Source organism: Platalea leucorodia (assembly GCF_965183815.1).
Source record: "Platalea leucorodia genome assembly, chromosome: 17".
Taxonomy (NCBI): Eukaryota; Metazoa; Chordata; class Aves; order Pelecaniformes; family Threskiornithidae; genus Platalea; species Platalea leucorodia.
Window position 1 is genome coordinate 9,001,046 of NC_138839.1, and position 22,713 is coordinate 9,023,758.

Here is a 22,713-nt window from a genome sequence, read left to right on the forward strand (position 1 = left end):
TTTGATGAAACAGCAAAGACGTGGCACCATCATGCCAGCTTCCATGAATGCGAGAGGCAGCCCTGGAGCTGCAAGACCTCCTCTTCCACGCTCGTACCCAGTTGTCTTTATTACTGCAGATCTAGCGAGGTCTGCTGATGGGCTTGGAACACGCCTGCCTTCTGCTCCAAAACAAAGCAAACCAGGTGGAAGGAAGCGTGGCTCATTGCTAATGAAGCAAAAGATGAAGTGCTTGAGTTCACCTGCCTCTGACTTTCCAGAGAGAGGACTTTGATCTAGAGTACAAAGCTGCACCACGAAGCCTTCTGAGATGCATTTCGTACAGCCCCCCGTGAGCCTGGAGAGTGTTGTTACCATGCAAAATAAGCTGAATATCCTGCTGCAGGGAGAGACTCCAGAACGTCTTCATGGTGTCCTTGGAAGTGGCTGCAAGCTGACAGTCGCCCTGTGGTTGGCCTCCGATAGCTTGTCTGCGCAAGGTCTGTTCCCCCTGGTAATTCTGTGGCAACATGGATATTGATGTTCCTTTTTTTCCACGATTCCAGATTTTTTCACTCTTCCAACTGAGCTGCATATAAACCACAGTGCCTTGACCCCCGGCACTGCTCTGAACATGTTTTATATTTCTGTGGTCTTTCTTGGACATCTTGTTTTATAGCCAAGTTTCAAGTTTGAAGATATCTATAATCCTGCCACACTGAATTTTCTGCACAATTTCCTTCCTGGGCAGTAACTCAGCAAGCAGCTTTTTGCAGTACAACAGGGTGCCTGAACTGTCTTTTTCAGAAGCAGCCTGAAAACTCCCTTTTAAATTTCTAATTCTTGGGTTCAAGAGCCATTTGCTGATAAACCTCCACACACCAACTTGCTCTCCATCAGAAAAGTTGAGGTTTTGAGGCTGTAAATTGCATGTGTTGTCAGGTGCTGAGTCTCCTGGGTTTATTTGGTGGAAACTGTAGATAAGAGAGAAGATGAAGTAGCACTTTCGGTGGCCTGCATCCTTTCCTGGCCTTGGCAATTCTTCTGACAGTTCCTTGACATTTGGTGGGAATGGATCATGCATCTCTTGTTTCTGGACCAGCAAGGCAATGCTTGTACGTACATGTAGTTGAAATCATCTTGCAGGCCAAAAGATGGCACCTGGAGAAGCTGGTGGCTTCTTGGGTTATGGTGTGGGGAAGAAGTCACAGTTCTGCTGAGCTCCTGCTTGGTGAGCAGTGGTCCTGTTCTGGCAAAGAGTGCATGAGACCATCTTCTGGGCACCTGGGGATGATAAGGTAGGTGAGAGAGGTGACCAGCCATCATGGTTTTGGTTCTTGGTCCGTACACCAGTAGTCACTTGTGAAGGGAGTTTATCTAACTGGTGGTTGCCTGCTTCACAGTCTACTTTTGGAAAGGGCTGGAGGCAGTGGTGAGACCTTCTCATCGACGGAGTTTGGCTACCACCCAGCTCAGGGAGGCTGGGATATCTGAAGAAAGAGGACATTGCATTTTCCAGCCTCTTCTTACTATGCCTTGCTCTAATAGCTCTCACTTGTGGTGTGGAGGAGCTCACAGGGATGGTTCTGTGCTGTCTAACCTCCGCTTCGCCTGGCCGCAGTTACAGGAGCAAAGCTGCGATGGTGTAACAACCGTCCTAGACCAGAGCCGGAGGAGCAAGTGGGCTCAACAGCCGCTCAGGGGTTTTGGGTGGGTTTCTTTTTGGCACTGCTGATTCTAATTAAGGCTCACAATTTGTGCTTTTGGAGGTCTGGAAGGAGAGGACCCCGATGTATGATTTAGCTGCTTTGGACCAAGAGCCTGGCGTTGAGGCACTGCTCAGGGCAGGTTGGGGATCTGCGGTGGTACGGAGACTCTTTGCAGTCCCCCAGCCAACAGGCCTCGCTCCTGCGCTCGAGGAGATGTTAATGGTCGGATCTGGGATGGGGGGAGGGATGTCTCGCCAGGCCAGGAGGCCAAGCCTAGGGGAGCTTGTGGCTCCTGAGGTCTGAGCACAGGCACAAGGATGGGGCTTGTGTGTGGCCACATCTCTGGGACCCTGAGGAGGGGCTGTGTGGCTGCAGAAACATCCCAGGCGTACCCGTGAGAGACGAGGAGGGGAGCGCCTGGTGCAGGTGCTGCTCGGGCACCAGAGGGTAGCATGGTCCAGCCTGAATGCTGTGATGCGGGGCCTGATCCTCAGCCTGGCTCCTGCCCCTTCCTCCCCCGCCGCCCGCACGGGGTGTTACGATCCGGTCTAAGGCAGGTTGCACAATTTATTTTCCTGTACTTAAAGCAGGATTTTGGCAGTCAGGGTCGGGAGGCCTCTCTGAGGAGCGCTGGCTGGGCGCCCTCCCGCTGTCACGGGATCACGCTGCTGTCAAAGGCTCTGCTCCGCCGGGCGTCCTTCAGCGTGGCCTTCTGCCGCAGCGTCGGGGCTGATGGAGGCAGTGCCCAGGCGGCCGAGACACCACGGACATCTTCAGCAAGCGTAGGTGGGAGCAGTGGTCACCCCAGCATGGGTGCTCTTATGCCAGACTGAGGTGAGGCCCATCATCTCCAATTCCCATGGCGTGGCAGCTGTAAGGAGGACTCATCCACTTCTGCCATCTGCCCATGCAGAGAGGCACCATCCCATCCTCAAAGCATCTTTACTCACCGGTCCCAGGCTCTTGTTTCCTGCTGTCTCCATCACTTGCCTTCCCTACAGCCAGCTGGTAAATTCGTGTGGATAAAGGGAGGGCAGGAGATACAGGAAAATTACTGTGGTCGTCGCTGCAGGAATATGCAGTAGGATTTGCTATTACGTTTGCTGACGGTGTAAGGGAGGGAAAGAATGCGAGTGCTAATTCGTGCTCTGCGTGAGCGTTATTAATGTCATCCATGGTGATTTAATTGCTTTGCGAGGAGAGCGGCGGGTGAGGCTGAGCATGCCCGGGGAGGGAGGATGAGATAGTTGGGAGTGATGAAAGTGTTCGTGGCCAATAAAGGGCACGAGGGTGATGTGGCCAAAACAGCTGGAGAGAAATACCAGCTCTGCCCATGCCCGTGTCGTGCTCAGACCGGGGGGTGGAGAGTTGGCAAACGTGAAGCCCAGAGCATGGAGTAGCTGAGGTTGAAGGTATGTGACACATGGGGTGGGTTTTCCAGGAGAAAAGGTGAAGAAAAAAGAAGGAGCAGAAGATGGTGGTGAAGTTGGAAGTTCAGGGAATGGGAAGAAATCATGGAGTTACCCATCCGCTGGAGCAGGGTGGGGAGGACTTGGAGGGGATGTCCTGTTTTTGCCACGATGATCTCGAGTTGGCAGTGGGACATCCAGGAAGGTTTACGAGCGGGAGAGGCTGGGTGGAGACGTTGGCCTGCGAGTCCTCGGAGGAGGGATGAGCTCACCAGGAGAGGGTGTCGAGGGGGCCGAGGAGGAGGGCCGAGTGCTGAGCCTGTGGGGCTGGCACGGGGGCGAGCCTGTGGAGGGATGCGGTGGTGGGGAGGGGCTTAGCGGGATGTCCTCGGATGCATGGGGGATGTAAGGGACAGGCTGAGCGGGTGGAGGAGGAGGACATGAATGTCTTGCTCCATCCATGGTCACAGAGAAGCTGGCATCTCCCTGCACCTTTTTTCAGCACAGGGGTGATGCACGTCTTCGTTTCACCGCCGTGCTGGGAGGTGGTGTGGGGGAATGGAGGCAGTCCCTTACCTGGGGCCGAAGCGGGAGTGGGGAGGGGAAGGGATGGAGGTGGGAGGTTGTGGGGTGGGATCCACCAGAGGAGCCGTGTGAAGGAAGGGTTTCTGGGAGGCTCGGAGCTCATTTGCTCCCATCCTACCATCCTATTTCTGCAACAACAGTTAAACTTAAAAGAATAGCCCTCAACCCCTGCAACCCATGGAGGCCAAAGTGAGAGAAGCCCTTGGTTTTACCATGAACCCTGGGAAAAGGTGAGCTTGGAGAGCACAAAAACGGAGAGCTACAGCTAGAGAAAGGAGATAAGGCAGAGCGTCAGTGCAGCTGGACCCAGCAGCAGCCCGTGCTGAAGCGGGCAGCTCCGGACCATAGGGAACGGCATGAAGAGGATGCAGCTGAGAGCCCCCGGCTTGTGGAAGGACAAGGGACAAGTGAAATGCACTGGCCGGGGGCAGCTTGGAGTGTGCTGGGCATCTGGCACCGCAGCCCCTCCAAATCCAGCACCCTGCAGCACAGGGATGAAGGCAAGAGGCGGCGGGTCCCTGACTCCGCATCTACGGGCAGTTCTTGCCCGCTCCCAGCTCAAACGCACCTCGAGACCACGGTGAGATGTTTCCAGCAGCACACGTAGCAGCTGTGGCCCCTTGGCTGTTTTAGCAGATGAATATCAGCACCCTCTCAACAGGAGGAAGTCGCAGACTTACTGAAATCTAAGATAAGTGGCCTCTTAAGCCAGCGGTGTGTCAAGTGGTTAAGGCAGAAGATTAGTGAGCAAGCTCTCCTCCCACTGATGGGAAAGCAGGGATGCAGCCTGTGGTCCAAACACCAGCATCTCCCAAGGAGAGGCAGGAGGAGGGACAAGGATGTCCTTGGTGTCCCCTTTACACTGTCAAGAGGCCCCACCTGGGCACCTCTCCTCCCAGCCAAGGGCTCTCGGGAGGAGACCAACAACTGTCAGGTGTTTGCAGCACGTCCTGGTTTTACACAGCCCAGTGGAGCCCGATTGCTAGGAGAAAAGCCCGTGGCTCATTCAGCACAAAATCCTTATTTAATAGACAAAGTAAATATGAAAAAAAGGCATTTCCTCCCCGCTCTGGTGCTGAAATTTACAGTTGTGAGAAGAGCCAGAGCGCTGCGGAGCTGGGGTATCTCCGGGTGACATTTACAGGGCTCAGCTTTCATCGCAGCTTGAAAAAATCCCTTGTGCAGAGATTATCTCCACACTGATCTGGATTGTCTTGTTCAGCTTTGGCCTTCATCCTAGATGGACAACGAGCAGAAACCTTGGCCAGTGGCCTGAGGTCTGTGGCCTTCTCTGCATGAGCTGGGAAGAGGAGGAACAGCCTCCAAGGTACTTGAGAACTTGCAGCTAAAGAGATGGAGCTGGGGGGGCAACGCTTTGTTCCTTCCCTGAGGGTTTAATACTGCACCCTTGGCCAACCGAGCCGTTGAGAGAGGCAATCCCTGCTCTGCACTGCTCTGGTGAGGAGATCTCTGGTTTGCATTGAAGTGGATCCACCCATGGTGGCTCCACCTCGGGGTCTCCCCTGGTGTCAGCCCCCCCGCCGCCTGGCACCCTTCGCTGAAGGATTTTTGGAGCTGGGGCCGGGCAGGGAGGGGGGAGGCAGCCGGGGGGTATCGGGGGGATGCCGCGATGCAAAGCTCCCTCGCCCTGCGCTGCTTCGAGTCAGTTGTCAGCAGCCTTCCAGCCGGACGGTGTCTGGAGGCTTTCCAGCGACCACAGACTCTCCCCCAGCCCATCACTGCCACAGCACAGACGGGATTTAATGTATGTCTGCGCGTTCCCCCAACCTTTCCCCTCTCAAGATGAAGCAATGAAGAAAAACAAGACTGCAGGTTTGCAAAGACCCCCCCAGCCCAGAGGGTGATGGTCTCAGCTCCGGGCTTTTCTGGACCATGCAGAGAGCTCCCAGCTTGCACACGAGGGCTTGGCGATGCCACCCCATGCCAACTGCTTGCCGCACCGTGGGCAGATGTTCCTGTTGGCTCGAGGTGCCATTTCGAGGTTTTTCTCCACTCTCTTTTTGCCTCTTGACTCGCAGACAAGTGGGTGAGGGAGAGAGGAACCAGTTCGCTTTCCACCTCCCCTCGCAGTGCCCCTCTGCTTATTAGTTCTCCAAATATTTCGTCCTGCAGCCCGGCAGCAAGGACTCTGCACTAACCCGATCCCAGGCAGAAGGGAAGCCGGAGCGGGTAGGACAGCGCGTTATCCTCATGGCATCGCTCCAGGCCAGCCCGCAGGGAGCAGGACAGGGCAGCTGGGGCCCTGCTGCACTAAATCCCGGTGGTCGGGGCACACATGGCAGCATCCCTCCGGCTCAGCCCTCCTCTCCTGCTGCCCGAGGGTAGCGGCAGAGCACGAGCAGTGCCTTTCCCCCCAGCAGCATCTTTCCCCCACCCCCAGCAATTGCTCCACTTTATCCTTTTGCTTTTCTCAGCAGCCCAGGGGATGGGGGCTGTCCCCAGGGCCCGCACTGGGTGTGGAGAGCAGGCATGTGGAAGAAGAAGAGGAGGCCTGGTTGTGGGATGCTGGTGAGCAAGGTGGGGGCAGTTATGGGACAGAGGAAAAGAAAGCCCTTGGGATTTCTTCCCAATAGCTCCCAGCTCCATTAAGAGTCACTGGATTGCGGGTACCACGGCCTCTCTGGACCCTCTTCACAGTCTCCAGTTAAACAAGATGCTGGAGAAATGAGGGAGGAAGGGGCCTTGCAAGGGGAAGGGGAGCGTGGGGGGAACATTGCGTCCTCCGACAGCCCTGGGCAGCTGCTGAGGAGCTTCTGTAAATCAGAGTGGCCACTGGAGCTGCTCCAAAATCCATCCAACGCCCAGGAGGCCATCGAGCATCCCACAACAAGGGGATGCAGCAGTGTCCCACGTCCCCCTCATTACTGATCACCCTGGCTGGGATCTCCCCGCGCTGAGCTTAACTCCCAGGGACAGTGCCACCCCGTCACCGTCGTGCACCGGGCTGCACGCACTGGCTGCGCTCCATCCCCTCCAGAGGCTCAGCCAAGGCAAGCAGTGCTCTGGGATGCTCAGCGCATGCCTTAAACAAATAAAAATAACTGTGAGAGAAGATACCGAGTGCCTAACGCTAGCCTCGGCTTAAACACCTCCCGTTTGCAATGCTCCAGAGTCAGCAGGAGCTCATCCGATGAGAGCAGGCATCACGCAGGTCCCCAGCCAGCTGCCGAGAGCAGACACGTCCCTGCTGGCACAGGACACTGAGGGGCTCTGGCAATAAATAAAGCAAGCAAACAAAACAAAATAAAAAAAAGCCAACAATGATCAATTTTTTGAAACTTTAAATATTTTTTTTTCTTTAAAATCTGTTTTCTTCTGGGGCTCTGTCTCTGTAAAGAGCTGTGCTCTCCCTGCAGCGTCTGGGTTACTTCCTCAGTCCTGGCCGTGGGGCAAGGGAGAAGCAGGGTCAGTTAGAGAGGGGGACGGATGGGTGCTCCCCTCTGTGCATCACCGGCACGTATGGATTTCCACCACCCGATGGCAGGGTTTGCACTTGACGGAGCAGCACCAGTGGAATTTGCAGCTGCACCTTTCCACAACCTCCACTTCGTCCGTATGAAAGCCCCGGCCGCAGCACATCAGCTCGCAGCCATCGATAGCCTTGGAGGTCTTGTTGCACTGCCGGCCGCTGGTGCCCAGCACCCCGTTCTTGAGGTCGTGGTCACAGAAGTCGGGACTGGAGTCCAGGTAGACAAGGTCCTCATCTGTGTGCGGCTTGAACTGGGAGTTTTTGGGCACCAGCACTTTGGTGGACCCGATCTCGCTCTGCTCGACCTCTGTGGCACCGTCGAATTTCTCCTTCAGGACGTTGCCCACTTTGCGGAAGGGGGGCATGGCTTTCCAGCACGTCTTGAACTCACACGAGCCTGAGACGCCGTGACACTTGCACTCCACCCGCATGTTGTTCAGGATCGCCTGGAGGAACGGACACAAGAAACGAGACGGGACAGTCAGCTCGGGGTGGACACAGCAAGAAGGGTGCAACATGCGGGGTCTGGAAGGGTTGTGCAGAAAGCGATGCTGATGCACGTGAGCTGATGGGATTAAATGAAGCCAAACAGGCTCCAGCAGTGGCTGCAGACCCCAGCTGGGATGCTGCAGAGCCGCACTGGCTGCCGGGGTTTCCCCCTCACCATTACCTTCCTCCCTGCCTCGTTGTTGTGGAGGTTCATTAACGCTCTGTTGGAAGAAGCCCCTTTGCTCCTCTCGCGGACGTCGACGAAGGACTGCGAGAAGGCCACGCCATAGGCGATGTTATCGGAGCAGCCCGACCACTGGAAGCCTAAGGCAGAGAGCACGGATGAGACAGATACCGCCAGCCTGCCTTGCTCGTCCTCTCCAGCCCTGCTCTTGCTAAAATACAGCTGACCTGCCCCCTCTTCTGTCTCGCTACCCACTAGGCTGGGCTGCCTAAGGGGACTGGGGAAGCTGGGGAGTGTGGACCTGGGGGGGGGACACGGACAAGATGCTTTCTCTGTCCCATGGGTGATGCTCCCAGATGCCTTTTTGAGGGACTCACGTAGACTAACAGGAGGCTTTTTCTTTTACCTCCTTTCTGGATGGCTCCAGGGAGTGGGCATTTCCATGCTTGGCCGTTTTGCATCCCCGCTCGACTGTCCCGTCCCCCCGGCCCTGCGTGCTCACCCTGTGGGCTGCCGCCCTGCACCGTGCGGTCACATCCACACTTGTCCAGCTCGCCGCTGCTGCAGGCTCGGGTCACTGCGAAGGCCACCCCTGCCGAAGAGATGGCATAGACGAATGCTGCCTCCCGCGTCCCTGCAACAGCACAAACGATGGTGGGAAATGTGGCAGCAAGTCTGAGACACGCGAGAGGGCTTTCTGGAAGGCATGCAGCCAGGTGGCCAAAGACCCTTGGTGGGTGGTTGCATGTGTCTCTGCTCCTCTTCCCTCCTAACACTGGTGTTGCACATAAACCCCCTTGAAAAGCTGGTCTGAAAACTGGTTCTCGACAAAATACGCTATGCTGAGCTATCAAGTCAAGGCCTTTGCTCCGTCTCTTCCTCCCAAGATGGGGTACCCCAGGCAGGACACTCATCCTCCCCACTCCCAGACACGCTGCCTGCTTAGTGCCAAGCTCGGACCCGTCTCAGCAGAGACGCCTCAATGCTGGGAGATCGTTTGCAGCCCTGTCGTTTGCAGTGAGAGCCTTGTCTTGCAATAGTGAGGGAGCTGGGAACTGCCCTACAAGGTTCAAAACATGAATGCGATAGGCAAATTATAACTTGGCAATGAGGGAGATGCAAAGGCTGTATTGCCAATGTGGGGAGAGCCCTCCAGAGCTTATATGGAGAGACTGTCTTGCCTGGTGCTTGCAGGGCACCTCTGCCATGCAATCCCTCCTGCATCCAAAATAGCTGGCTGCTTTCCACATGCAGGAACACCTCCTGCAGCTGCAGATCCTTGCCATCCTCTCACCCAGGGTCCTGTAGCTTCCAGCACCTCCCAAACTACCCTGCAACGCTCCACTCCGCTCCCAAAGTGCCTTGGAAAACAACGCTGGCCCCCAGGGTGCAGCCCCTTCCCAGCTCTTGCGTCTACCGTTGCGGCGTCCCACGGTTAGGAAGAGCTTGTTTGGGAAGTCACGGGACAGCCCTGGGCATAAACACACAGGCGGCGTGGCCAGGGATCAGCCCTTGCAACACCCAAATCCCCACCATCCTCCGAGGCTGGTTGAGGACACAGCCCCTCGTTTCCGAGCAAGTAGGGTCGGCATTTGGGGTAGTCCCATGCTAGGGGTAGAGGGGGGCATGGCTTGCAAGCAGACATTGCCCCAGCTCGCCAGTCGGACGGAGGGCAGCTACTTTGGTGGTCGCAGCCCAGACTTTGGTGGCCCAGCTGTAATCTGGCCCGGGCGGCAGTGGCTGGGGAGGACCCAGCCAGTGCGGGGACTGAACCGCCTCCAAGTTAATCGAGGTTAATAGTAGGATCGTGTTGGTCGGTTTGTGCTGTGGCTGCCTAAAAAGAGACGACTTTTAGTTTCTGGTATTTCTGGTATTTCCAGTCCCTGAACCTTCACAAGAAGAGATCTTCACCCTGCGTTGAGGGGAGGAAAGTCAAACAAGGAGCCGGGGGGGAGGCTTTGGTCTATGGGTCCTGGGATGGGAAGCGAGACGGTGCATCGGAGGTGGCAGAGGCACACGAGGGGAGGCAAGGGCCGCTTCGGTGGTCTCCAGGGGTTGCAGAGGGGCTTCCCCCTCCGCCTCCTCACCCCGATGCTCTGGGTCCTTGCTTGGTTTGATCACACCCCCGTGCCTCCGAGATGCCTGTGCGCAGCTGGGATCGGAGGGGCTGGGGGCTGCCCTGGCCATAAATCCCCGCTGAAGGCTGGCAGCTGGGTGGTGGCGGCGGGCGATGATGCTGTCCTCAGAGGGTCCAGCCACCGTGTGTTTTACTCGCATCGGGCGGCAGAGGGCTGTCCTCCCAAGGTCTCACCCGCAGACGGCTCCGCTGGCGAGCTGCGCGCCAGCCTGGCAGCGGTCACCGCTTCAGGGCTGCCCGGAGAAGAGACGGACTGAATCCAGCATCCCGCTGCAGCCACGGCTTTGCGGAGCGAAGCTCCCGAGCTTGGCGGGGCAGAGATCGGACCGCAGGGTGACTTTAGGTCCCTGCTCGAACTTAGCATGTCCTCGTAAAACATCCAGGCTCTCCGGAGGCCCTGGCCTGGTGCCTCCATGTGATGGGCACCTGCTGGGTGTGAAAAACGTTTGGGAGAGGAAGCACCCAGCAACTGCAAGGAACTGCAAGGGTCTGGATTTGCTGCCCCTAATACAATCAAAAGAACGCTGCTGAAATGCCCAGGGAAGACCTGTCCACCCCAAGATCCAACACTGGGCTGTTCCCTACGCTCCCCAGCCGCTGGCTCAGGGGCAAGCAAGCAAAACCTGCCTGCAGCCCACCAGACTGCTGCTGTAGCCATTCCCCACGCAGCAGCACCCCAGGCACGTGTCCTCTCGTCTCACCTTGCGTTACCACCTTGCCGAAGACGGGCAGGGTGTCCAGCGTGGAGCAGTTCCAGCGGCGGTTGCGGAACTGGTACTGGCACTCCTCGATGGCCAGCTGGGCTCCGCGCCGCACCGAGTCCATCACCTCCAGGTTCCTCTTGCACATCTGCACCTGGCGCTGGATCAAGCCCTTCAGCTTCTCGCAGGTCTCCTCCTCGGAGATGCTCCCCACTGAAGACAGCTTCGCCAGGTACCTGCCGTGACAGCCAGCACAACTGGTTAGGAGGCAAGGGTTGGGGGACCATGAATCCACGTTCAGCTGGGACACCGTGCACCGCAGAAAGCGAGGAGACCTAGCCTCTCGTCCCCTCCGTCCGTAGCTGAGAGCTGGTGCCCATCTGGGGTCACCTTAAATCCACAGGATGCGTTTTTGGCTGGCAGAGAGCAAGCCCAAGCAAAACAACCGTCCTCTGCAGCCTGGTCCCCTGTCTCTTGGGGAGCCCAGCTGCTGGCTCCCCTTTGCCTCTATTGCCTGCAAGGAAGATATTTTCGGCGTTGTCTGAATGTGCCCGGTCAGGTCTCCTGAGTACCGGCACATCCAAGTGCTACTAGGAAAAGCCAGAGGTCTCTGAAGTCAGCCAAAACAAGCAGGACAGACGCTCGGCTGCCAGCTCCAGCTGCCACACTGCTCCCGCAGCGTGGCTGTGTGCTCATCACTGACAAACATCACCCTCCAAACCACTTCCCTCCTGGAGCCTGCTTTTAGCTCCCCCGGCCCCCAGCAGGCAAGGATGGGCTCTGGGAGCTGCCAGGTTTCCCGTCACTTGGGATTTCAGCAGGGCTTGAAGTGGGGAGGACAGAGTCAGGAGCCGGCACACGCTGGGCATCTCCTCCACCAGCCCAGCTCGTGAACATGGCCACGAGGTCTTTGCTGACCTGGAAAAGACTGGCCCAGCGTGGAGATGACCATGTGCTCTGCTTTCCATCGCCCCACCCTCAGTTACAGAGCTGCTCTCCAGTGACAGCATTAGGAGGAAGAAGAATCTTACCCTTTTGGGGCAAGCACCCCGCAAGCTCTTGGCATCTCCCCACCGAGCACGTGAGCACGATGGTCCGTCCTGCACATCCCAGTAACCCAACCCACCGCGCCCTGCACACGTGCCTGCTTGCCCATCTCCCAGGTCCATCCTCCTGCCCCAGCCTCTGCACCCCAGAGGGGTTTTAATAGACCCGCACAGCTCGGTCAGGCTGCTGTGTAATTCCAGTTCTTCTGTCTGTGCCTGTGCTGGCACACGCCTAGCTGAGCCTCCCTCCTTCCCGTGGCTGCCGGCACCCACTTTAAGTGACGCTGCCACCGGTGGAGCCCCATCCTGCTGTGGAGAAGGGAGATCCCTGCACTGGACAGGCAAAACTCACACTTGCACCCGCTGACCGCACTGAGCTTTAACATCCTCAGGAATCGCCAGTGTCAGCTCACGTTGCTACCTCGTCTGCACCGAGAGATGCGAGTACCGAGCAGAGGCTTTTTGGAAGCCTCATTCCTTGACTCTGCATTTCCCAGCCCTACAGAGCTTGTGGGTTTTTTTGTTTGCTTGTTTTTTTCCTCCTCCTCCCAAGTTGCGACATCCTGCTAAGAATTTTTCCTTTGAAGCCCTGCTCGCCTCCGAGAAGTGACTGTGCAAAAGTGGCTCCTGCTCCCTGCCTGTTCCCATGTGTCCCAGGAGGCAGATATGCTGACTTCAGCCACAAAATCAAGTTGTCACAGCCTCTTCCTCCCATTAGCCCTGCCAGTTTGCCCCAGGAGGAGAGAACAGGATTTTCTCTTCTGTGCATCAGCAGAATTATTCACCAGCTTGGTTTCACGCTCACAACTGGGGGGCCGTGGGAGACGGTGAGAAAGCCCACTTGGCTTGCAGCGTCCGTGGGGAGTCTGCATGGCGAGCCGTCAAAAGCATTCAGCTTTCCTTGTGCGTGGAGATCACTTGATGCAATGCCTCTCGGACAGCGGGAAGTGGCAGGCTGCCGTGGTTTCAGAGCCAAGTTCTTTTCTAGCCTTTATACCAGCTAAGCATCTTTGCCCAAAGCCTTCTGCTCCTCCAAGGGCACAGCCCTGTTTGCAGAGGACTTGCCGCATGGCTCCCTGATGCCCACTGCTGGCTTGGAAACCCCACTGTGGCCAAGCCCAGGGCTGTCACCTTTCTGCTGGCCCCCACACCATACAACGAGCATCCTTGTTCCCGTGCTGTGGTCCTGCACGTGGAATGTGACAATTGCTGTTCCAGCATCTTGCTGCTCTCGTCTGAGCCAGGATGAAGGCAGCAAACCACCCTCGGGAGCTTTCAGGATGTTTGATGCCGAGCAAGCCCGGAGTGACTGTGACAGCTCTGTCCCCTCACAGGTCCAGCCATCACTTCAGTGTGGGCATGGGGAAGCTGACACAGGGCAGAGTGGTGAGATTCATCCCAAGACACCACGGGCTGGTTGATCAGCTTTGAGCCTGGAAGCCAAGAAAACCAGATTCTGCCTCCAGTACTAAGCCCTTGTGCTGATTTGGTTTTTCCCCCCTCCTGCAACTTAAGCAGCATTTATCATAGCAGGGAACCAGCTCCGGCAAAGCAGCACGGCCGGTCCTGCCGATGAGTCAGTGCCCCGTCCGACTGCAGGCACCTTGGCAGGAGAGAGCTGTGCCGCAGGTGTAACAGCCACATTAATATCAGCTCTGCTCAGGACGGGGGCATCATCTCCTTTTCTAATATATTTCCCAGCTTGGTGGGTTTCTCCAGGCAATGGGGAGCTATAAATTCAAAGCATGCATAAGACAAGCGTGACAAGAGCCTTTCAAGCCTTTCCAAGTAGATGTGCCTGATAAGATGCCTCCCCAACAAGCATTTAATGCTGTTTGGGATGATAAAACGAAGGCCAAGGATGCTTCAAAGATAGGTACAGCTCTCCAAGAACAGGTCTGGTAATTTGTTTTGCAAGGCAGGCAAATAAGATGAAGTTATCCAGAACGGTGCTCTGGCCTCTCTCCCCCGTGACAGATCCTCTGTATGCCATCATCCCTCCTCAGCCCGTGCGTGTCTGCCTCTCCTTGGGGATGGAGGCAACTGGGCCTAAAATGCCACGGCCCCATCAAACTCCCAGCTTGCTACCAGTTTCCTACGTCCCACGCGTTCCACCGCTGCTTTCCAAACGAGGTGCTTTTTTTGGTGGGGGGAGGCTCCCATCCTGTTCCCTGCTCCAGGAAGGATCCAGAGGTTGAGTCAAGGACGTAGGGAAGGGCCTTTGCTGAAGGACCTCAGCTTTGAGGCTTTCACATGGCATCTCTCCACACCATGTTCAGGGGCACTGGACAGGAACATCTCGCCTCTTTTCCCCTCGCTGGGGCAGGTGAAGGGCGAGATAAGAGCTGGGAAACGTGCTCTGCCTTCAGCAGCCCTCAAAGATACTTCCACCCCGCGACTCACAGAGTGTTTCTCAGGGCTGTGGAGCACAAGCAAGGCACCAAACCCACCCGCAGCATCCCACGGTCACCATGGAAACCTGGCTCTAGCACTTCGCCTGGTCCTTAAGGAGGAACTTGCTCCAAACTTCATTTTCCTGGACTGAGGTGGTAGAAACCACAGACAAAGCCTTTGCCTACCTGCACACACAGCGAGACAGGCACGAACCCAACAGTTCCTGCCCTCTGCAAGGTCTCGGTGCAGATCTCCATCCTGGTATCACATCTCGAATGCTGTGCAGAGCTGCGCAGAGCTCTAGGTTATGACTTCAGTCTCACGTGCAGCCTCCAAACAGCCCTGCTTGTGGAAAAAACCCCAAATAATGGCATATTTTCTTCCTTTTCCAAGACTGGGCAAAGAATGTTTCAAGGGGTGACCTGCCGCCCAAGCCATTTGTTCAAGTTTTGTCTTCTTGCTTCATCATGGCATTTACGTTTCTTTTCTCCTGCCTTTAAATGCAGATGAGTCACTCCCTTTTAATAAGTCATTGATTTAACACAAAAATGATGGAAAGCCCTTCCTTTTTTTCCATCCACAATATATAGATCAAGATTGAAGCCCCATAATTTAAGCAGCTGCAGTTGATCCACCCTGCAAGATGGCAAATAAGGAAACCTCAAATCCAGGGAGCTTTGAAAAGGCGGGGCAGGGGGGAAAGCCCCACTTAAATAAAAATGACGATAATAATTTCAGGAGGAAGACTAGTTGGTGGAATGACAAGCCGACATTGGAAGAGCCACAGCGGTTGGCAGATACAGCCAGAAGGAGAGGGGAGGGGATTCCCTGCTGTGGGAAGGTGTGGAAATTTGAGTCATTGACAAATTCTCGACAGAGGCGGGTCAGGGAAGATGTAGCAGATGTCTTGGAGAAAGCAGAAATCTCTGGTGTTTCTTTTATTTAAACAAATGAGTTTCAAGTATCAGAACTCTTCATATTGTCTCATTCTGGGACTATTTTCCTGAAGATGGTAAACAGTCAGACCCAGGCCAGTGGCATCACTGATAGATCACTTAGAGATGCTGAGAAGTCAGATGAGCTCAGAAGCTTCACCCTGTTCAGCAAACACTCAACCTGCCTGGGATACCTGCCTGGCCAAGGCCACAAAAGGCTTGTTCAGGTCTTAAATTGCAAAGATGCTCCAGTTCCGCTCCTCTCTGAGGGTCACCCTCTGCCAATGTCCTCCCTGCTCGTGGAGGAACAAAGGCAGCCCGGATCAGCAGCGCATCTCTGTGCCTCTTGTGGCTGGACGTATGGTCAGCCAGGGACTCAGGGGTGTACTTGGGATTGAGACTGCCTTGTGCAGACAGGTTTCTTCTGAGGAAGAAGAAAAGGCTTGTTTGGGATGGAAAAACCAAAAGTGCATGAAGACAGACAGACAGATGCATGCAGAGAGGGGTACTGATCAGGCACCGCAAGGAGCCACCCTGCAGCTACGGAGAAGGGGATCATCTTTTCCTTGTTGCTTTCCCCTTACAAGTGGAGAGAAGGCATGGAGAGATGTCCCAGGGCTGGCAGGTCAAAGGATGCTCTAGGTGGGCCGGAGAGCCCCTGTGCTCTGTGTGGTGTCCCGCACCGGGCTTACTACCACTCTCCCTGTGCCAACAGGGCCAGGCTTGTAGGTACCACCCACAGCCTTGGCATGGTTCAGCAGGTCTGCCAACTTGGGCATGGTCCTGTCAGGATCTGCTGGAGACCTGCAACCTGCAAGACTGCCCTCATCCAGCTGATGGCTCTGCAGCAGGACATGTCCCTCCCAAATACCAGGCATCCCCTCCTGGGATTAGATATCCCGCCTTTCCATCCCTTCTAAGTGTAAACCATGATTTACAAAGTCATCATCTGAGAGGCTGTCTGGTTTCTTCCCTGGAAGAAGAGCAGCTCTCTGGCTCAGTCCTTCCCGTCACAGTTACTGCACATTTCATCTCTTGGCCGAAACCGTGCTTTTCACACCCTAATCTCCACCTCCAGTTGTCAAAACAGTCTCCCAGGAGGAGGCATTGCCATGCTCACCACTACCTGCCTACAGACCTGAGTGTGCAGCTCCACTGCCTGAGCTCAAACGTGAACCTACAGCTCAAATCCTGTCCTCCCACACCTTGGACCCTGCACCTGACACCATCTGCACCTAGCAGACACCCATCTACCCATGCACCAAACATTGCTGGTGGCCTGCCTCCCCCATCACAAGTCTCTGGGGACAGTGTGATGGCCTGGCTGCTGGTCCCAAGCCAGCGCTGCTTGGCTTTCTGAGCATCCCGGGGCAACATTTCCACTTTGATGGGGAAGACCAGGGTGGAAGCTGGGAAGACCGGGGTGGAAGCTGGGAAGACCGGGGTGGAAGCTGGGAAGACCGGGGTGGAAGCTGGGAAGACCCTGAGAGCAGCATCCACTTTGGAAATCCACTTTGGATGTGTAGGAAATATCCTTTACTGCATCTTCCTTTGCAAGTTAATAGAAGCTACTCCTGGGCTTGAGCACAACAGCAATGCCTTGTTGCAAGAGGAAGCAAGTGCAGGCCACTGGGCTGAGCTCTGCGGGAATTCCCCTCATGCAGCGCTTCAGGCTAGACGTGGTTGGAGAGAATCTGATGAGGTTTTCGTTTCGATCAGAATTTACAAATACGTGGTGAGAGGAGACTTCTGCAGGATTAGTTTGATCTCGCCCAACTTGCAACAGACCCCAGGCTGCTCTCCATCAGCCAAGACACTCAATTAATTTTTTTCCCCAAGTAATTTCATGAAAGCACAATACTGGCTTTGGTTCTGCTGAGCCAGCCAGATCCTGCAGGCCACCTTCCCAGCTGCATGGCAGCAGCGCCTGGAGGACGCTGTCGGGGGTCACCCACAGGCGTGGGGGGAGAGACCCTGGGGCTGGAGCCAAGCAAAGGTTACCTGCACTTTGTATCCAGAGCAGAGCCTGTCATTCGAGCAGCCTTGGATGACTGAGATTTTTGTGGGTTCGCAAGGCTTTCAAGCTTTAAGAAAAAAAAAAATCACCAAATATTGTAAGAGCCAGCGTCGTTGCACTTGTAAGGAAATACGGAAGAACCTCCTGGAAACTGTTAACTTCCAGGATTGCTCAGCAATTTCATCATTTTAAGAAATCCCAAATAAATGGCTGTAATTCATTTCTCTCCATCTGCAAGGATGAATTAATTGAGAGGACAGTAGCTCTCAGCAGAGTAACATAAACATTTTTTTGCTTCAATGCAAAAGTCCAGTTCTGACTCATGGAGTCAGAGCAAACCATTGCAAAAATGAAATCTGCTTCTTGCTGTTGCTGGTATTTGGAGCTGACCCAGTTCTGCCCAACCTGGGGTGCAGGGTGCTTTTATCTCACTCATTTCCATCCTCCCTCGAATAAGGCCCTGCTACTAAAGACTGGGGAGTAGCTTTATTTAAGGCTTCCTTAGGAAAAGACAAAAATGCCCATCACCGCTGAGGAGCCCGAGAGCACGGATCCCTCCTACACCCTGGCACACGCCGCCCTGAGCCTTCCCTCCAGGCAGGACCAGAGCTCGGAGACAAGCCAAGCTGGTTGGAAGTCCAGCGCCAAAATTGGCAGAGGTCTCTTGCCTCTGCAGGATGCAACCCTTAAAGCCAGTCTGTTTTCATTGCTGAGCTAAAATAAGCTGGTTTTGTCAAAAGCGGCAAGACGTATAAATAAATGAATGAATAAAAATTAAAAAATATTTCCATTGGAGGCTGCCGGTTTCGCTCTCCCTCCCCACACCCTCGGGGAACGGGTGCCACTGGTTGCATGCACCAACCTCGCAGACCCGGCAGGTTCCCAGAGCAATGCAAAGATGTTCTGGGCACCCCAAAAGTGGAGAGCGACTCGTCCACCCCCACAGTGGCCCTCAAAGCAAGGAAGTTCTCCATCAAACCCAATCGGTGCAATCCGCCATCCCGTCTGCCAGACCAGGCGTGACCGGGGAACCTTCTTGACGCTGTCCTCGCACCCAAAAACAGGAGCGCAGGGAGGGGAGCGGGGCTCGGCGGGCGCAGCTCTGCCCCGGAGCTAGCTGCACCTGCTGAATCAGCGCCGTGGCGGCACGGCATCCGCTGGGAAAATGCTGGACCGGTTCCTCGCCAGGTGGAAAATGGGAGGGTCGCACTGACAATGCAAAGAATCTCGTACAAAATTCAACCAAGCCAGGCTCAAAGCGAAGTGGCCTCTCCCCCCTACCACAGCTGGGGAGATTCACCTTAAAAAAAAAACCCAAGTCTGGTTTGAAACCAGAGGGATGCAAGCGTAGGACCCAGGCATGCTTCTTCCCAAATCCTCTACATTGCACAATGACCCAAACTGGCACAAAATGAGCGTTCAGGCTGCTCTTGCAACATCCCCACTGCAAAGCTGGCAGGGGTGAGCGTGGAGAATCAGGCCCTGCATTTGTAAAGCACTTTGTGATGTTCAGATGAAAGGGGGCCAGAGAAACCCAAACTCCTTTTATCCCTCCCTCTCCAGCCCTTTAAAGTGGTTACTATTAGAGGGCAGCTGCTTAGCCAGGCTTGTTCGGACACTTGCAAGGTCTTCAAGCTTTCCCTGAGTGCTCAAATTCATTTTTTTTTAAAGGGTTTAAAAGCCCATCTGTGCTCCTGGCCCTTTAAGCCAGGACTCAAGCCCAGACGGAAGTTTTAAACCCCTGTAAATAGGGGGTAGACGGAGCTGCTGGTGGCACACCCTGCTCTGCAATGGCATAACCGCATCTCCGGCTATTCAGCGTCCGTACGGAGAGCCTCCTCCAAAGCCAGTTTTAGCTGCAAGAAAATGGAGAGAGGCTGATTCCCAGATAGCCTGATAACCAGGGGTCTCACCCATAAAGGACCCCTGCCCTGTTGTGTCCGATGCTTTCTGGGCACGGGAATTGACTCTCATCATTCCAACCACCCACACAGCCACAGATCCCAGCAGCCCCCGTGCCACGTGCAGTTAGGGGATGCTCACATCCGCACGCCACTTCGCACATTTTCTAGTTCACCTCTTCAGGTGGACTTCCCTCCCTCCAAAACAGATAAATAAATGAATAAATAAATAACGACTGCTCGCCCCTTACCTCCCACTGAAACCGGAGCCCTGCGCTCCCATGCTGGCTTCAGAGAGGTGCTCGTTTGGCTGAAACCCTCTACAAAACACTCCCAGCACTGGGATGGGTTTGGACCACTGAGAGAACACGCTTCCAAATCCAACCACGTTGCTGCATGGCCAGGTTCAAGAGCTGAATCGAGTCTGTGAAATGTGAGTTGCTTTGGAAAGTAACAACTCGGCTGTTTCCCCTGTATAAAGGGCGTCCCTGGACTCCTCCAGAGATAAAGCAGAAGCCGGAGGGACCTTCCCGCGCACAACCAGCTAGATCTAAAAGGCACTAGCTACAGCCCTTTATTTAATTTTACAGTTCTGTGCCTGAAGAGGTAGGAGGAAGAGCTTTAAAACTCCCTGAGCCTCCAAAGGCAGGAGGAAGAGCAAACTTGAGGCTTTCACGAGAAGGAAGAACAGAGCATCTCTTCAATTTTGGAGAACAGAGGTTTTCTGGATAGGCAGCAAGCCAAGCAGCGACTCCCAAAACTCAGACACTAAGAAAACACACCTGAGGTTTGCTTCCTAACCAGAGAGAAAGTACCTTGGTCTGTTTAATGAAAAGATTTGGTAAAGTCCCTTCCAGCTCAACGGTCGCTGTAGCAGAGCAATCCCTCTGAGATACCTACACCGTCTCCCTTTTCTATGGGATGGGGTGGCTCGGAGGACACCATTTGCATGGCCAAAACGAGCCCTTCCCCACAAAGCCAGGCTTACAGAAAACCTTCAGCTCAAGTGTTGCAAGCGGCGTCTCTCCGAAGCGCTGGGGGAATGCGAGTCCGGACAGGTCGAAAGAAGCTTTAGGGGGGAAAAAAAAAAAAAAGAAGTCACAACTGAGCTTAATCACTAATCCAGCAGGTTTCTGGAAAAGCAAACTTCACCGCGCGCTGCCACCCAGCGCACACACCTATGCGCAGAAGTATGCGCCCGGCGAGGCTGGATCTGGCCCCGATGTGCTGGGCGCGGGCTGGCAGCGCCCGGGCAGCCCCGCAATAACGCAGAGCACGCCGGAGCCCACACGCGTGAGGCTTCGCGAAGACGTACGAGGCACACTCATTCCTTGAATATCTGATAACTCCTGGGATCCTTCTAACTCTGTTTATTGCCTCTGGCAGCCTTTGTTTCTGATGTGAGAAGATAAACAATGGGAATTGTCTTAATCCTAAAGGCAAAGAATAAAAAGCACCAAGCGGGGGACGATCCTTTTATCACGATACATTTGCAACATCAAAAAAAGCTGCCCCCCTTCCTTTCAAACGCACTGAAATGCATCTGCTTTTCCTCCCCAGTTGGCAGGAACGAGCCCTCCGCTCTCCCGCGGCCGAGCCCCGGCGCCCACCCCTCGCTTCGCCAGCACGGAGGGCTGCACGCAGCCCTCCCCGGCCATTGCAGCGAACCCCCTCCACCTCGGCTTCCCAAATACGATCCCAGCTGCGTGCAGGGTCCCACCTCTGCGCATCCGCGCCGGGCGGCTTGTCGACCTCGCTCATGAAATCCCCCTTTGCCAGGCGCTTCCCCGTGCCTGTGCCGGGGCAGCCGAGGCTGCTCCTCTCCAGGGACCTGACATCATCCCCCAGGGCTTCCTCAGCAGGACTTTCTCCCTGCAGGAAAAACACTCCCACAGTTCCCAATATACCTTCACCAGAAGCGTGGCAGCTTAAAAGACCACCTTGATAGCTGCTATGATCCACCCACCGCTTGCCGGAGACGCGTGGTGCGCAAGTCGCTCCATCTGGCAAAGGAGGAGGGGAGGAGGACTAAGTGCTAACGCATCCCCAGCAGCTACCGACGGGCGAGCACCTTTTCCCACGGACAGGACACTTGGATCATGCCGCTGACCTGGCGCTTTCCCAGGGCGTAGGGAGCATCCTCCAAAACCCACCCACGTCCCACAGCCTCCAGCAAGCCAAATCTAAAGGCAGGAGAGACGGGAGCCGTATCCAGATGCAGAGAGGACGCCTCGCGCAGGGGATGTGCTTGTGGGACCGTGCCCACCTGGGCATAGGTGTCAGGAGAGGCACAAGCCGCTCGGGATCTTTCATGCCGGCAGCCTCGGGGACTCCGCACCCGGCCACAGCGTACCTGCCCTTGCTGATGGCGAGCCGGGGAGGTGAGATGGAGGTGGCTCACTTTCCCAGCCTGCGAGCGGGTCTGCTGGGTGCGTGCACCGGGAGCTAATTAGCTCACGGCAGCCGGCGACACTGGGAGCAGGGGAAGCGCCATCTCCCACCAGAGAAGATTAATGGGGAGGAACTGGCGCCTTCGTTCAAAGTTAGGTGGGAAAGTGCTGTCGTGCTCCATTCCCTCTGTCCCAGGAGGGGTCTCCCCAGAAGACAGTCCCACCGCCTCGGCAAACACACAGGAATTTTCCAGAACGATTTCCGCCCCTGTTTACCTTACACATTATTTCAGTGTTTGTTCAGCGGGTTCCCAGTGTCACCGGGCTCCTCTGTGGCGTGCAGCAGCCCCCCGCCACCCATCTGCCCACCGGGAACGGGGGTCCACAGCGTGGGCAGCCCTGCCCGCCGCAAATCCCCGGGGCTGGCACGCTCGGCCGCCCCAGCCCTGCCAAATCCTTCCCTGGACCGCTGGCCCTCGCGCGGCACCTCGCCAAGCCCCGGGCCCTGCTCTGACCCCATGCCCTGACCTCCGTCCTCCCCCGGCGTGGTCCGGGTTCATAACTTAAGGACAAAAAGGGGACGGGGGCTCGATAACCAGCCCCGGTCCAAACAGCCTCGATAAGACGCCCGAGCGGCTGGGGAGGGTCTGCATCCCCCGCAGCCCACCTGCCCCGGGATGCAGGCTGCGACCCCCGCCGCCACCGGTTTGGGGGTCAGCAGGGCCAGTGGGTGCCCAGCGCGATGGGGACCGAAGCCCGATGCCCCGCCGACTACCGAGCAGCGTCGTTGCGGGGGGTCGCGCCCCAACGTCGCCGACCCCGGCGGCACCTGCTCCGCCGCCCCGGCCGCGTATCAACAAGTGGCGGCGGCGGCCCCTCCCCGGTCGCCCCCGGTGCCCTCGCCCCGCGGCTACTCACAGCCAGTTGCTGGCGTTGGCCGAGAAGGTGGCGAGGATGATGAGCAGCAAGGAGCGCAGGAAATACTCCGGGCTCATCCTGGAGGGCAGGCAGGGAGAGAGCGAGCGGAGCCGGAGCCGGCGGCGGCGGCGGCTCCCCCCGCGCCCGCCCGGGGCAGCCGCGGCCGCCGCCGCAGGTGGGCGCCGGGCAGGAGGCGGCGGCGGCGGCGGGCGCTGCCCGGTGGATGCGCCCGCGGCGGCCGCCGAGCCCGACTGTCAGCTCGGCCGGCCCATCCCGGGATGGAGCGGCGGGCCGGGGGCGGGCCGGGGGCGGGGGCAGCCCCGGGGGCCGCCCCAGCTCCGCCGCTACCTGGGCGGGACCCGCCGCCGGGGACACCCCCGGAGGCGGGACGGCGGCGGGGAGGGCACCGGGGGCTCTGGCGGAGCCCCC

At 56.4% G+C, this 22,713-nt stretch overlaps 1 protein-coding gene across 1 annotated transcript; it reads right to left on the reverse strand.

Moving 5' to 3' along the window:
* Window positions 1-7,014: 7,014 nt before the first annotated feature.
* On the reverse strand, window positions 7,015-22,391 carry WNT4 (Wnt family member 4). The gene is made up of 5 exons (XM_082328740.1): window positions 22,285-22,391; window positions 10,684-10,919; window positions 8,348-8,479; window positions 7,843-7,985; window positions 7,015-7,618 (listed from the first exon to the last, which is right to left on the reverse strand). The coding sequence occupies exons 1-5, from the start codon at window positions 22,359-22,361 to the stop codon at window positions 7,151-7,153; spliced, it is 1,056 nt and encodes a 351-aa protein (XP_082184866.1). The 5' UTR covers window positions 22,362-22,391; the 3' UTR covers window positions 7,015-7,150.
* Between the last annotated feature and the right edge of the window lie 322 nt (window positions 22,392-22,713).

Excerpts from the sequence above, each read along its gene's own strand:
- WNT4 (XM_082328740.1), bottom strand. The coding sequence starts at position 22,361 with ATGAGCCCGGAGTATTTCCTGCGCTCCTTGCTGCTCATCATCCTCGCC. Across the intron at positions 8,480-10,683 it reads CGGCAAGGTGGTAACGCAAG|GGACGCGGGAGGCAGCATTC; the intron begins GTGAGACGAGAG and ends GTGCTGTTGCAG. Across the intron at positions 7,986-8,347 it reads GCAGGGCGGCAGCCCACAGG|GCTTCCAGTGGTCGGGCTGC; the intron begins GTGAGCACGCAG and ends TCTCTGCCTTAG.